Source organism: Oncorhynchus tshawytscha, linkage group LG08 (assembly GCF_018296145.1).
Source record: "Oncorhynchus tshawytscha isolate Ot180627B linkage group LG08, Otsh_v2.0, whole genome shotgun sequence".
Classification (NCBI taxonomy): Eukaryota; Metazoa; Chordata; class Actinopteri; order Salmoniformes; family Salmonidae; genus Oncorhynchus; species Oncorhynchus tshawytscha.
In genome coordinates, this window is record NC_056436.1 from 74,902,971 (window position 1) to 74,917,174 (window position 14,204).

General features: G+C 44.2%; 1 protein-coding gene across 1 annotated transcript in view; it reads left to right on the forward strand.

Moving 5' to 3' along the window:
* The window catches only part of LOC112257066 (glutamate receptor 1-like), a 212,099-nt gene extending 209,051 nt beyond the window's left edge, over nucleotides 1-3,048 (forward strand). Inside the window, exon 17 of the mRNA XM_042325960.1 lies at nucleotides 936-3,048. Coding sequence (XP_042181894.1) covers nucleotides 936-1,133 — 198 coding nt within the window. The 3' untranslated portion in view covers nucleotides 1,134-3,048. The remainder of the gene's footprint in view (nucleotides 1-935) is intronic.
* Nucleotides 3,049-14,204: the final 11,156 nt, after the last annotated feature.

Sequence of the window (14,204 nt, forward strand, 5' to 3'; positions counted from 1 at the left end):
CACTATATAGGGAATAGGGTGCACTATATAGGGAATAGGGTGCACTATATAGGGAATAGGGGGCACTATATAGGGAATAGGGTGCACTATATAGGGAATAGGGGGCACTATATGGGGAATAGGGTGCATTGTCTGCCAAACACTTACCATCATAATAGAGACATGCTGGTTTCTTCTAGCCTGTTCATAGATGCCTGTAGTTAGTTACACATTCATTCACACTACTATTATTGTTAATATATTCCAGTATTCCTGTAGAGAAATCAGATAGGAGGTGATCAAATGGAGGGCTGTTGATTCAACAAAGACCTTGTGGTTGAAACGTCAGCGATTACAAGACTAATATAATACAATATTATTCTACTGTATTACAATACTATGATAGTTATATTTTAGCATTATATTACACCAGCCTATCCTCTTGTCTTTGTTAGAGTCTAAATCCCCAGGAGATACATACACTATTTACCTGGTAGGGCTAACCTCTGTTTAGGTGACCAGTATTACTGAGAGCCCATAGACACTATTTACCTTGTAGGGCTAACCTCTGTTTAGGTGACCAGTATTACTGAGAGCCCATAGACACTATTTACCTGGTAGGGCTAACCTCTGTTTAGGTGACCAGTATTACTGAGAGCCCATAGACACTATTTACCTGGTAGGGCTAACCTCTGTTTAGGTGACCAGTATTTACCTGAACCTCTGTTTAGGTGACCAGTATTACTGAGCCCATAGACACTATTTACCTGGTAGGACTAACCTCTGTTTAGGTGACCAGTATTACTGAGAGCCCATAGACACTATTTACCTGGTAGGACTAACCTCTGTTTAGGTGACCAGTATTACTGAGAGCCCATAGACAGGATGTATGCATGGCTGTGACTCTTGTCTTGGTGTCCAACTCTGTTGCCCTCTTTTCTCTCTGTTATCTGCAGCAGAACGTCAACGACGCCATGCACTGCTCCTCCATGACCAGAATGAGCGGGAACGGGGGAGGGGGAGGAGGAGGGGGGGGAGGAGCAGGTGGAGGAGAGAACGGACGCATCCTAACTCACGACTTCCCTGAAACAGTCCAGACTCTCTCCTGCATGAGCCACACCGCCAGCATGGGGCTCAGCGCCTCCGGCCTGTGATCACATGACTTGGCACAAGGGGCTGAGCAGGAGACTCACTCATAGACCTTACAAAGATGGCCACATTAATGGTGACATTGACCTTATGAACATGGACCTCTTTCTGACCCGTTTGTTTGTGTGGCGGCTGCGTGCTGTGTGGCGGAGACTGATGCGCTCTGAAATCACTCACTGCAAACAGGGGAAACATGTAGATGGAGTATAGAAATGAACCGAAAAGAAGATAAGGAAAATGTTTTGAAAAAGGAGCCATTGTTGGGATGTGATGTTTTTTGATTCTTTTATCATGATTTTTTTTAAAGGTGTTCCTTTCTGTGTTAAAAAGAGAACAATCCCGTAAATACCGCCTGCCCTGACCTGACCTCTTCTGCCCTGCCCTGACCTCTCCTGCCCTGCGCTGACCTCTTCTGCCCTGCGCTGACCTCTCAGGCCCTGACCTGTCTGTCTGTCTGTCCGTTCTCTTGTCTGTCTGTCTGTCTGTCTGTCTGTCTGTCTGTCTGTCTGTCTGTCTGTCTGTCTGTAAAATCTCAGTTCACTACCTACTCTCTCTGACCATTTACTTAGTGATGACGGATCACAAAATGGGTGTTTCTTTGTGTCTTTGCACAGCTAAAAGACAACAATGATAATAATGCTGATTGTTTATTATGGTCATTTGATATTTGTGGCTATGGTTTGTCTCGTGTGTTTTGGACACAGTTACACACGTTATATTGGAAAGGCATCATGAACTGGAACACAAGCATATCAAGCACCAATGCAATCTTAAAATACAGACATGAATAATCATGCACAGAGCTCAGTCATCCCTGGCCTCTCTGAACCATCTGCTGACAGTCATTCCCACAGAGACTGATCCCTGTATAGGTATGGATTTAATTTGTCCTGATCTCACAGGTGAAAGACGTTTAAATTGATGCTTAACCAGCTGTGTTGTATTCTCCTCAACAAACATGCTTTACTGCTACACCATACCTTGTGTGTCTGTTGTCGACAGACACACACACTGTCACGTTATTAAACTACCTAGAATGCTTGGTATGGCTAGATTTGGAAGTGAGGAAGTATTGACTGACATGGTCATAACTTGACAAAGTACCACAGATTAACACCATTGATTTCCTCAGTAGCTCCACTGTATTATTTTGTAGAGAGAGTAGTCATTTTGGAACACAGCCTAACTGACAGAGGAAGGAGGCATGACTTACGCACAGAAACCCCTGCTTGATTTACACGTTCACAGTCAATCAGCCTTTGGCGATCGTTAATGGAAACCATGGAAACAGTGGCTACCACCATGGCAACCAATCTTGTTTCTCTCTCAGTAGTTTGTTATTTTATGACAGAGGTTATTCAGTATTGTTTGATGTTTAGGTCATTGTACGTGTTGCTGTAGCCTATAGGGCTGGCAGCAGAGAGAAGCCTCGTTAGGATACTGGAATCGGAATAAGAGACAGCCTGCCTACAGCTACAAAGGGAACATTTGCTAGCTACACTCTCCAGCTCTGCTCTGGCTCTGTGTGTGTGGGTCTCTGCCATAAAGAGAGCGTTCAACACGGACGCAGCTGTCAGACTGTTTCTGCCATAGTGCTAAACATGGAACAACCTTTCACTCTTGAACATGTTTGACAGTGAAGACAGATACTGGACAGAGATAGACTGCTTACATCAAATATATCTCATCTCTCCATCCACTATGTATATAAAAGGGTTGATTCTTCTCTTCTGCAGTGAAACTTGTTCTTCTACTCTGCCCCAATCTGCCTCTCTGCCTGACTCTGTGTGATGCTTCTGTTCTTCATCTTCTCTAGTTCTTCCTCTCTTCCCTAGTTCTTCTTCTTCTCCTTTAGTTATTCTCCTTTAGTTCTTCTTCTCTTCTCCTTTAGTTCTTCCCCTCTTCTCCTTTAGTTATTCTCCTTTAGTTCTTCCTCTCTTCCCTAGTTCTTCTTCTTCTCCTTTAGTTATACTCCTTTAGTTCTTCCTCTCTTCTCCTTTAGTTCTTCTTCTCTTCTCCTTTAGTTCTTTCTCTCTTCTCTAGTTCTTCATCTCTTTTAGTTCTTCCTCTCTTCTCTAGTTATTCTTCTTCTCCTTTAGTTCTTCCTCTCTTCTCCTTTAGTTATTCATCTCTTCTCCTTTAGTCCTTCTTCTCCTTTAGTTCTTCCTCTCTTCTGTAGTTATTCTTCTTCTCCTTTAGTTCTTCCTCTCTTCTCCTTTAGTCCTTCTTCTTCTCCTTTAGTTCTTCCTCTCTTCTCCTTTAGTCCTTCTTCTTCTCCTTTAGTTCTTCCCCTCTTCTCCTTTAGTTCATCCCCTCCTCTCCTTTAGTTCTTTTTCTTCTCCTTTAGTTCTTCCTCTCTTCTCTAGTTCTTCTTCTTCTTCTCCTTTAGTTCTTCCTCTCTTCTCCTTTAGTTCTTCTTCTCTTCTCCTTTAGTCCTTCTTCTTCTCCTTTAGTTCTTCCTCTCTTCTCTAGTTCTTCTTCTTCACCTGTAGTTCTTCTTCTGCTTTAGTTCTTCCTCTCTTCTCCTTTAGTTCTTCTTCTTTGTAGTTCTTCTTCTGCTTTAGTTCTTCCTCTCTTCTCCTTTAGTTCTTCTTCTTCACCTGTAGTTCTTCTTCTGCTTTAGTTCTTCCTCTCTTCTCTAGTTCTTCTTCTTCTTCTCCTTTAGTTCTTCCTCTCTTCTCCTTTAGTTCTTCTTCTCTTCTCCTTTAGTCCTTCTTCTTCTCCTTTAGTTCTTCCTCTCTTCTCTAGTTCTTCTTCTTCTTCTCCTTTAGTTCTTCCTCTCTTCTCCTTTAGTTCTTCCTCTCTTCTCCTTTAGTCCTTCTTCTTCTCCTTTGGTCCTTCTTCTTCTCCTTTAGTTCTTCCCCTCTTCTCCTTTAGTTCATCCCCTCCTCTCCTTTAGTTCTTCCTCACTTCTCCTTTAGTTCTTCTTCTGCTTTAGTTATTCTTCTTCTCCTTTAGTTCATCCCCTCCTCTCCTTTAGTTCTTTTTCTTCTCCTTTAGTTCTTCTTCTCCCTTCGTTCTTCTTCTCCTTTAGTTCTTCCTCTCTTCTCCTTTAGTCCTTCTTCTTCTCCTTTGGTCCTTCTTCTTCTCCTTTAGTTCTTCCCCTCTTCTCCTTTAGTTCATCCCCTCCTCTCCTTTAGTTCTTTTTCTTCTCCTTTAGTTCTTCTTCTCCCTCCGTTCTTCTTCTCCTTTAGTTCTTCCTCCCTTCTCCTTTAGTTCTTCTTCTTCACCTGTAGTTCTTCTTCTGCTTTAGTTCTTCTTCTTCTCCTTTGTTCTTCCTCGCTTCTCCTTTAGTTCTTCTTCTGCTTTAGTTCTTCTGCTTTAGTTATTCTTCTTCTCCTTTAGTTCTTCCCCTCTTCTCCTTTAGTTCTTCTTCTGCTTTAGTTCTTCTTCTCCTTTAGTTCATCCTCTCTTCTCCTTTAGTTCATCCTCTCTTCTCCTTTAGTTCTTCCTCTCTTCTCCTTTAGTTCATTAGTGTTGTATTGATGAAGGCACAGCACAAATTGAGTCCTTGGCAGATGTTTTCATCTCAAGAGAAGGTGTTTTATATGCCCTAACAGATTTAGAAAAATACATTCAATGTTTTGTTTCGTATAGAGAGTTTGAGAGCTGCAAAAAATGATGTTTCACACTTTGAGAAAGTGTAGAAAAAGCAGATGTTGAATAATGCGTAGACAATGTTTTAACCACTTAAAAGTAAAACTTAAGCCAATATAATTCTGTTATTTGAATAAAAGGGATGTTCAGTTGGTGTTTCGTTTGGTGTTTATGACTGAACAACATTTGACTTTTCTTCTTCTTTTGTTCTTTTTTCAAAAGGATTTAATACAAGGATATGAAGGGTTATGATATAAAGTGATTATTTAGTTTGTTCACCTGAAAACCTCACAGTATCGTTTTTTTTATACATCACTACTGAAAGATGTTGCTGAATAAAACATTTATAAAATACATGGAGATCATTCATGAATAAGAGAAAAGACAAACTTTTGAGAAAAATGAACGTTTTCTAAACAAAGTGTCTCTGAAGAAAGTCATCATGCTTTTTGTAACAGAATAAAGGAATAAACTATGTCAATATGTTTGTTTAGTTTTTTCAGTGTACAAAACATTAGGAACACCTTCCTAATATGGAGTTGCACCCCTCATTACCCTCAGAACAGCCTCAATTCTGTTCTGGTCACTGAGTGCACAAAACATTAGGAACACCTGCTCTTTCGATGACAGAGTTACCAGATGAATCCAGGTTAAAACTATGATCCCTTATCAATGTCACTTATTAAATCCACTTCAATCAGTGTAGATGAAGGGGAGGAGGCAGGTTAAAGAATGATTTTTAAGCCTTGAGACAATTGAGACATAGATTGTGTATGTGTGCCATTCAGAAGGTGAATGGGCAAGACAACATATTTAAGTGCTTTTGAACAGGGTATGGTGTTCGTGTCAAGAATTGCAACGCTGCTGGTGTTACTCAACAGTTTCCTGTGTGTATCAAGAACGGTCCACCACCCAAGGATATCCAGCCAAGTTGACACAACTGTGGGAAGCATTGGAGTCAACATGGGCCAGAATCCCTGTGGAACGTGTTCGACACCTTGTAGAGTCCATATGCTCTGATAAATAGAGGCTGTTCTGAGGACTAAAGGGGCTGAAACGAAATATTAGGAAGGTGTTTCTAATGGAAGGAAGGTGTTCCTAATGGAAGGAAGGTGTTCCTAATGGAAGGAAGGTGTTCCTAATGGAAGGAAGGTGTTCCTAATGTTTTGTACACTCCAGTGTATTTTATATATACAGTATAACAATGGAATAAGGAATAGGTATATTTTCACAATTGAGGATTCCTTACATGCAATGCCTTATGAATACACAGATTGGATCATTTTCCTCATGTTCCCTCTACTGTATCTAACCTGCTTCAGGACATTTATATGGAAAAACACCCTCATGGTTTATAACTCTTGTTCCTAGCATGATGCTCATTTCTTTAAATAATTGACATACGTGTGCGTTTAACCTCATTTCTGGGGAGAGAGCTGCTCAGTCCCTTTGGCGCTGTGTCACAGTGTGTGTGTCATTATCACAGATATATTAATACTGCATATGGAAGCCCATCAATGTGAAGAAAGAGGCCTGCTGCACTCGCTTTCAGAACATTATACAAATCCAAATGTCAACTGTGACTATTTCAAATGACAACTGGCCCCTTTTTCACCTTTTTAATGAATTCATATATCCTTTATCTAACCAGTGGAGTCACACTGAGATCTCTCTGTATACTGTGGGGCTGTTTTAGGGAAGAGATACAAGGTATACCATTATTGTAACTTACAGTCCGTACAAACCTAAACGCATCACCAACACTTTAATTCTTTGACATGTGGAAGGGATTTGTGATGATGAAATGATGTTCGGTAGCTGTGTGGGTGTTTGTATGTGTGAACATGTGGAAGGGATTTGTGATGATGAAATGATGTTCGGTAGCTGTGTGGGTGTTTGTATGTGTGAACATGTGGAAGGGATTTGTGATGATGAAATGATGTTCGGTAGCTGTGTGGGTGTTTGTATGTGTGAACATGTGGAAGGGATTTGTGATGATGAAATGATGTTCGGTAGCTGTGTGGATGTTTGTATGTGTGAACATGTGACCACCATTTCTATTTTGCTCCCTGTGATTATAGTACCATCATCAGCCCCTGTAAACTCTCTCCTGCTGTCTGTCTGTCTATGTGTCTGTCTGTCTGTCTGCGTGTCTGTGGTGAGGCTCTATAATTATGAACCGCTTCCTGCACACAAATAGTAGCCAGTGAATGGTTATTGAGGTGTTGTTGTATCTCAGTAAGCAGCCAGTGAATGGTTATTGAGGTGTTGTTGTATCTCAGTAAGCAGCCAGTGAATGGTCAGTGAGGTGTTGTTGTATCTCAGTAAGCAGCCAGTGAATGGTCAGTGAGGTGTTGTTGTATCTCACTAAGTAGCCAGTGAATGGTCAGTGAGGTGTTGTTGTATCTCAGTAAGCAGCCAGTGAATGGTCAGTGAGGTGTTGTTGTATCTCAGTAAGCAGCCAGTGAATGGTTATTGAGGTGTTGTTGTATCTCAGTAAGCAGCCAGTGAATGGTCAGTGAGGTGTTGTTGTATCTCAGTAAGCAGCCAGTGAATGGTTATTGAGGTGTTGTTGTATCTCAGTAAGCAGCCAGTGAATGATTATTGAGGTGTTGTTGTATCTCACTAAGCAGCCAGTGAATGGTTATTGAGGTGTTGTTGTATCTCAGTAAGCAGCCAGGGGAGAATTACAGTAAACTCCTGCTGCGTCTCATTCTCAAGAGACTAAAACCAATGGTCAGTGAGGTGTTGTTGTATCTCAGTAAGTAGCCAGTGAATGGTCAGTGAGGTGTTGAGTATCTCAGAGAAGAAGAGAGGGGGAAATGGAGCAAATGGAGAGAGAGTCCATCTCAGTATAGACGGGAACGTGATTGGAAGTGAGGTGTTGTTGAGTCCATGCAGATCACACACACACTCATCCTCACATTAGACCAGTGAATGGTTCCTCCCGAGGTGTTGTTGTATCTCAGTAAGCATCCAGTGAATGGTCAGTGACATCCTTGTCCTGGTCTCTCAGTAATCAGCCAGTGAATGGTCAGTGAGGTGTTCTTGTATCTCAGTAAGCAGCCAGTGAATGGTCAGTTCCTATGTTGTTGTTCTCAGTCCTCTCATCATCCAGGGTGACAGTGACAAAATGTACGTTTCAGGAGTGAGGTGTTGTCTGTATCTCAGTAATCCTGTCAATCTCACTAACAGAATGGTTTTTTCAGTGAGGTGTTGTTGTATCTCAGAAGCACTGTGAATGTTCTAGTCATATGTATTCAGGGCAGAGCACTAGTGATGGACAACACAATCACTATGGAGGACTTAACTTTATCTCACTGAAGACAACCAATCACTATGGAGGACTTAACTATTGACTACTGTACTGCTAGACAACACAATCACTATGGAGGACTTAACTATTCACTACTGTACTGCTAGACAACACAATCACTATGGAGGACTTAACTATTGAATACTGTACTGATAGACAACACAATCACTATGGAGGACTTAACTATTGACTACTGTACTGCTAGACAACACAATCACTATGGAGGACTTAACTATTGAATACTGTACTGATAGAACACAATCACTATGGAGGACTTAACTGTTCTTCTACTGTACTGATAGACAACACAATCACTATGGAGGACTTAACTATTGACTACTGTACTGATAGACAACACAATCACTATGGAGGACTTAACTATTCACTACTGTACTGATAGACAACACAATCACTATGGAGGACTTAACTATTCACTACTGTACTGCTAGACAACACAATCACTATGGAGGACTTAACTATTGACTACTGTACTGCTAGACAACACAATCACTATGGAGGACTTAACTATTCACTACTGTACTGACAACACAATCACTATGGAGGACTTAACTGACTACTGTACTGATAGACAACACAATCACTATGGAGGACTTAACTATTGACTACTGTACTGCTAGACAACACAATCACTATGGAGGACTTAACTATTGACTACTGTACTGATAGACAACACAATCACTATGGAGGACTTAACTATTGACTACTGTACTGCTAGACAACACAATCACTATGGAGGACTTAACTATTGAATACTGTACTGATAGACAACACAATCACTATGGAGGACTTAACTATTGACTACTGTACTGATAGACAACACAATCACTATGGAGGACTTAACTATTGACTTACGCTGGAAGCACTGGTTTGTCTACATCTTATCACTACCATACGCTTTCTGTCTCTCCCTCTCTTTCTCTCTTCTGTTTTCTCAAATATCTCGCTCTCTCCCTCATGTTTTCATTATTCTGTCTGTGAAGAGAGGTAATGTTTGAGTGAGTACTCCTCTGATTTAAGCCGTGTTGTTACAAATGGGAGAGGAAAGGAAATTCATGTCTGTGAAGACGCTGTTGCCATGTTAAACTCAGACAATGAAAACCATTCCAGTGGTCATGAAGAAAGCATTGTCCTTTTAACTTGATTGATTTATAGAATTTTCAGATTAGAGTACAGTGACTATCATGTGCATAGACAGACACATGCATACACACGCACAGACACACACAGACACACACAAACAAACACACAGACACACACAAACACACACACACACAAACACATACACACACAAACACACACACAAACACATACACACACAGACACACACACGCCTGAATGATGGTGAGCTCGCTTCGCAGCAGTAAATAGCAAGGTAAATATTTGATCCAAAGCTGTCTTTTCCTCAGGGCAGTCTAAATGGTTTATTCAGGGGAAATTCACACACACACCGTACACACACAGACATACACGCACACGCCTGAAGCATGATGGTGAGCTTGCTTCACAGCAGTTTAGTAATCCAGACAGATGTCAGGTCCTGTACATCGTAGAGACGTAAAGCCTGAACCTGTGTCTCATATCTCTGTCTTACAGACTAGCAACTTCCTCTTTCCTCTCTTTCTTCCCTCTAATACTCATCTTAATACATTACCCATAGATTTGTTACATTATTCACTGGAGGAAAGGTCATTCTATTATGATACGTTTGTTCATACATCCAAAGCGTCACAGGATGGTGTTCCAACCATCCCAATTAGACTTGCCTGGAGAGTAGAAACAGCCAGAAGAGAGAGAGGCTGTACAGAAAGCCAGGAGACTGAGAGAGGCTGTACAGAAAGCCAGGAGACAGAGAGGCTGTACAGACAGCCAGGAGACTGAGAGAGGCTGTACAGACAGCCAGGAGACTGAGAGAGGCTGTACAGAAAGCCAGGAGACAGAGAGGCTGTACAGAAAGTCAGGAGACTGAGAGAGGCTGTACAGAAAGTCAGGAGACAGAGAGAGGCTGTACAGAAAGCCAGGAGACTGAGAGAGGCTGTACAGAAAGCCAGGAGACTGAGAGAGGCTGTACAGACAGCCAGGAGACTGAGAGAGGCTGTACAGACAGCCAGGAGACTGAGAGAGGCTGTACAGACAGCCAGGAGACTGAGAGAGGCTGTACAGAAAGCCAGGAGACTGAGAGAGCCTGTACAGACAGCCAGGAGACTGAGAGAGGCTGTACAGAAAGCCAGGAGACTGAGAGAGGCTGTACAGACAGCCAGGAGACTGAGAGAGGCTGTACAGAAAGCCAGGAGACTGAGAGAGGCTGTACAGAAAGCCAGGAGACTGAGAGAGGCTGTACAGAAAGCCAGGAGACTGAGAGAGGCTGTACAGACAGCCAGGAGACTGAGAGAGGCTGTACAGAAAGCCAGGAGACTGTACAGAAAGCCAGGCTGAGAGAGGCTGTACAGAAAGCCAGGAGACAGAGAGGCTGTACAGAAAGCCAGGAGACTGAGAGAGGCTGTACAGAAAGCCAGGAGACTGAGAGAGGCTGTACAGAAAGCCAGGAGACTGAGAGAGGCTGTACAGAAAGCCAGGAGACTGAGAGAGGCTGTACAGACAGCCAGGAGACTGAGAGACTGAGAGGCTGTACAGAAAGCCAGGAGACTGAGGCTGTACAGAAGCCAGGAGACAGAGAGGCTGTACAGACAGCCAGGAGACTGAGAGAGGCTGTACAGAAAGCCAGGACTGACTGTACAGAGCCAGGAGACTGTACAGAAAGCCAGGAGACTGAGAGGCTGTACAGAAAGCCAGGAGACTGAGAGAGCTGTACAGAAAGCCAGGAGACTGAGAGGCTGTACAGAAAGCCAGGAGACTGAGAGAGGCTGTACAGAAAGCCAGGAGACTGAGAGGCTGTACAGAAAGCCAGGAGACTGAGAGAGGCTGTACAGAAAGCCAGGAGACTGAGAGAGGCTGTACAGAAAGCCAGGAGACTGAGAGGCTGTACAGACAGCCAGGAGACTGAGAGAGGCTGTACAGAAAGCCAGGAGACTGAGAGAGGCTGTACAGAAAGCCAGGAGACTGAGAGAGGCTGTACAGAAAGCCAGGAGACTGAGAGAGGCTGTACAGACAGCCAGGAGACTGTACAGAAAGCCAGGAGACTGAGAGAGGCTGTACAGAAAGCCAGGAGACTGAGAGAGGCTGTACAGAAAGCCAGGAGACTGTACAGAAAGCCAGGAGACTGAGAGAGGCTGTACAGACAGCCAGGAGACTGAGAGAGGCTGTACAGAAAGCCAGGAGACTGAGAGAGGCTGTACAGAAAGCCAGGAGACTGAGAGAGGCTGTACAGAAAGCCAGGAGACAGAGAGAGGCTGTACAGAAAGCCAGGAGACTGAGAGAGGCTGTACAGACAGCCAGGAGACTGAGAGAGGCTGTACAGAAAGCCAGGAGACTGAGAGAGGCTGTACAGAAAGCCAGGAGACTGAGAGAGGCTGTACAGAAAGCCAGGAGACTGAGAGAGGCTGTACAGAAAGCCAGGAGACTGAGAGAGGCTGTACAGAAAGCCAGGAGACTGTACAGAAAGCCAGGAGACAGAGAGGCTGCCAGGAGACTACAGACAGCCAGGAGACTGAGAGAGGCTGTACAGAAAGCCAGGAGACTGAGAGAGGCTGTACAGAAAGCCAGGAGACTGAGAGAGGCTGTACAGAAAGCCAGGAGACTGAGAGAGGCTGTACAGACAGCCAGGAGACTGAGAGAGGCTGTACAGACAGCCAGGAGACTGAGAGAGAGAGGCTGTACAGAAAGCCAGGAGACTGAGAGAGGCTGTACAGAAAGCCAGGAGACAGAGAGGCTGTACAGAAAGCCAGGAGACAGAGAGAGGCTGTAGAAAGCCAGGAGACAGAGAGGCTGTACAGACAGCCAGGAGACTGAGAGAGAGGCTGTACAGAAAGCCAGGAGACAGAGAGGCTGTACAGAAAGCCAGGAGACTGAGAGAGGCTGTACAGAAAGCCAGGAGACTGAGAGAGGCTGTACAGAAAGCCAGGAGACTGAGAGAGGCTGTACAGAAAGCCAGGAGACAGAGAGAGGCTGTACAGAAAGCCAGGAGACAGAGAGGCTGTACAGAAAGCCAGGAGACTAGGCTGTACAGAAAGCCAGGAGACAGAGAGAGGCTGTACAGAAAGCCAGGAGACTGAGAGAGGCTGTACAGAAAGCCAGGAGACTGAGAGAGGCTGTACAGAAAGCCAGGAGACAGACTGTAGCCAGGAGACTGGCTGTACAGAAAGCCAGGAGACTGAGAGAGGCTGTACAGAAAGCCAGGAGACTGAGAGAGGCTGTACAGAAAGCCAGGAGACAGAGAGAGGCTGTACAGAAAGCCAGGAGACTGAGAGAGGCTGTACAGAAAGCCAGGAGACTGAGAGAGGCTGTACAGAAAGCCAGGAGACTGAGAGAGGCTGTACAGAAAGCCAGGAGACTGAGAGAGGCTGTACAGAAAGCCAGGAGACTGAGAGGCTGTACAGAAAGCCAGGAGACTGAGAGAGGCTGTACAGAAAGCCAGGAGACTGAGAGAGGCTGTACAGAAAGCCAGGAGACTGAGAGAGGCTGTACAGACAGCCAGGAGACTGAGAGAGGCTGTACAGAAAGCCAGGAGACTGAGAGAGGCTGTACAGACAGCCAGGAGACTGAGAGAGGCTGTACAGACAGCCAGGAGACTGAGAGAGGCTGTACAGAAAACTTCATCACTCTATTCCTCCATCTGTCCATCCATGTGTGGATGGGGGCCAGGTGAAGAAGATGGATGGAGGAAGTAAGTGGGTACTGGAGAGTGTGAGCGAGAGAGCGAAGGAGAGACAGCGAGAGGGGGAGAGTGAAGTAGGGTGAGAAAGGGAGATCAAGAAAGCGAGGGAGAGAGTGGGAGGAAAGAGAGATGTATGGTGGTTTACATTGTTCCAGACATGATGACAGATGATGAAATTACAGAGCAGGCCTAGTTGGAGCGGCGATCAAACTGCAGGCAGCTGATTGGACGGCCCGGTCGACCCCTAGCCAATCACAGAAGCAGATGGGGTCAGTGCAAAGAAACAGGAAATAGCTCCCATTTAAATGCAATATCTCATCCAAAGGAGCTACAAAACCTTCCGTTTGATGACCTCTGTTCAAAGCCATGGTTATATTGTCCATAACATCACTTTTAATTGTCTTTTGGCCAAAGCAGAATAGTTTTTGGTAGATTGTGAATGTTGGTTTAGTTTGAGGGTAAAGTATTTCAGTTAGGTTCAGTTGAAGTAAAGCTATGTGTTTTGTTCAATGTCAAATGTCCTCTCTATCACTGGGCTCTGGGGTGGCACAGCGGTCTAAGCCACGGCTTTGAAACAGACACCCTGGTTCGATTCCAGGCTGTATCACATGGCCGGGTTTGGCCGTCATTGTAAATACACATTTTTTCTTAACTGACTTGCCAAGATAAATAAAGGTTACATTTAAAATATATATATAAACTCAGCAAAAAAGAAAGGACCCTGTCTTTCAAAGATAATTCATAAAAATCAAAATAACTTCACAGATCTTCATTGTAAAGGGTTTAAACACTGTTTCCCATGCTTGTTCAATGAACCATAAACAATTAATGAACGTGCACCTGTGGAACGGTCGTTAAGACACTTAACATCTTACATACGGTAGGCAATTAAGGTCACAGTTATGAAAACTTAGAACACTAAAGAGGCCTTTCTACTGACTCTGAAAAACACCAAAAGAAAGATGCTCATTGTCCCTGCTCATCTGCGTGAACGTGCTATAGGCATGCTGCAAGGAGGCATGAGGATTGCAGATGTGGCCAGGGCAATAAATTGCAATGTCCGTACTGTGAGACGCCTAAGACAGCGCTAAGACAGGACGGACAGCTGATCATCCTCGCATTGACAGGCCACGTGTAACAACACCTGCACAGGATCGGTACATCCGAACATCACACCTGTGGGACAGGTACAGGATGGCAACAGCAACTGCCCGAGTTACACCAGGAACGCACAATCCCTCCATCAGTACTCAGACTGTCCGCAATAGGCTGAGAGAGGCTGGACTGAGGGCTTGTAGGCCTGTTGTGAGGCAGGTCCTCACTAGACATCACCGGCAACAGCGTCACCTATGGTCACAAACCCACAGTCGC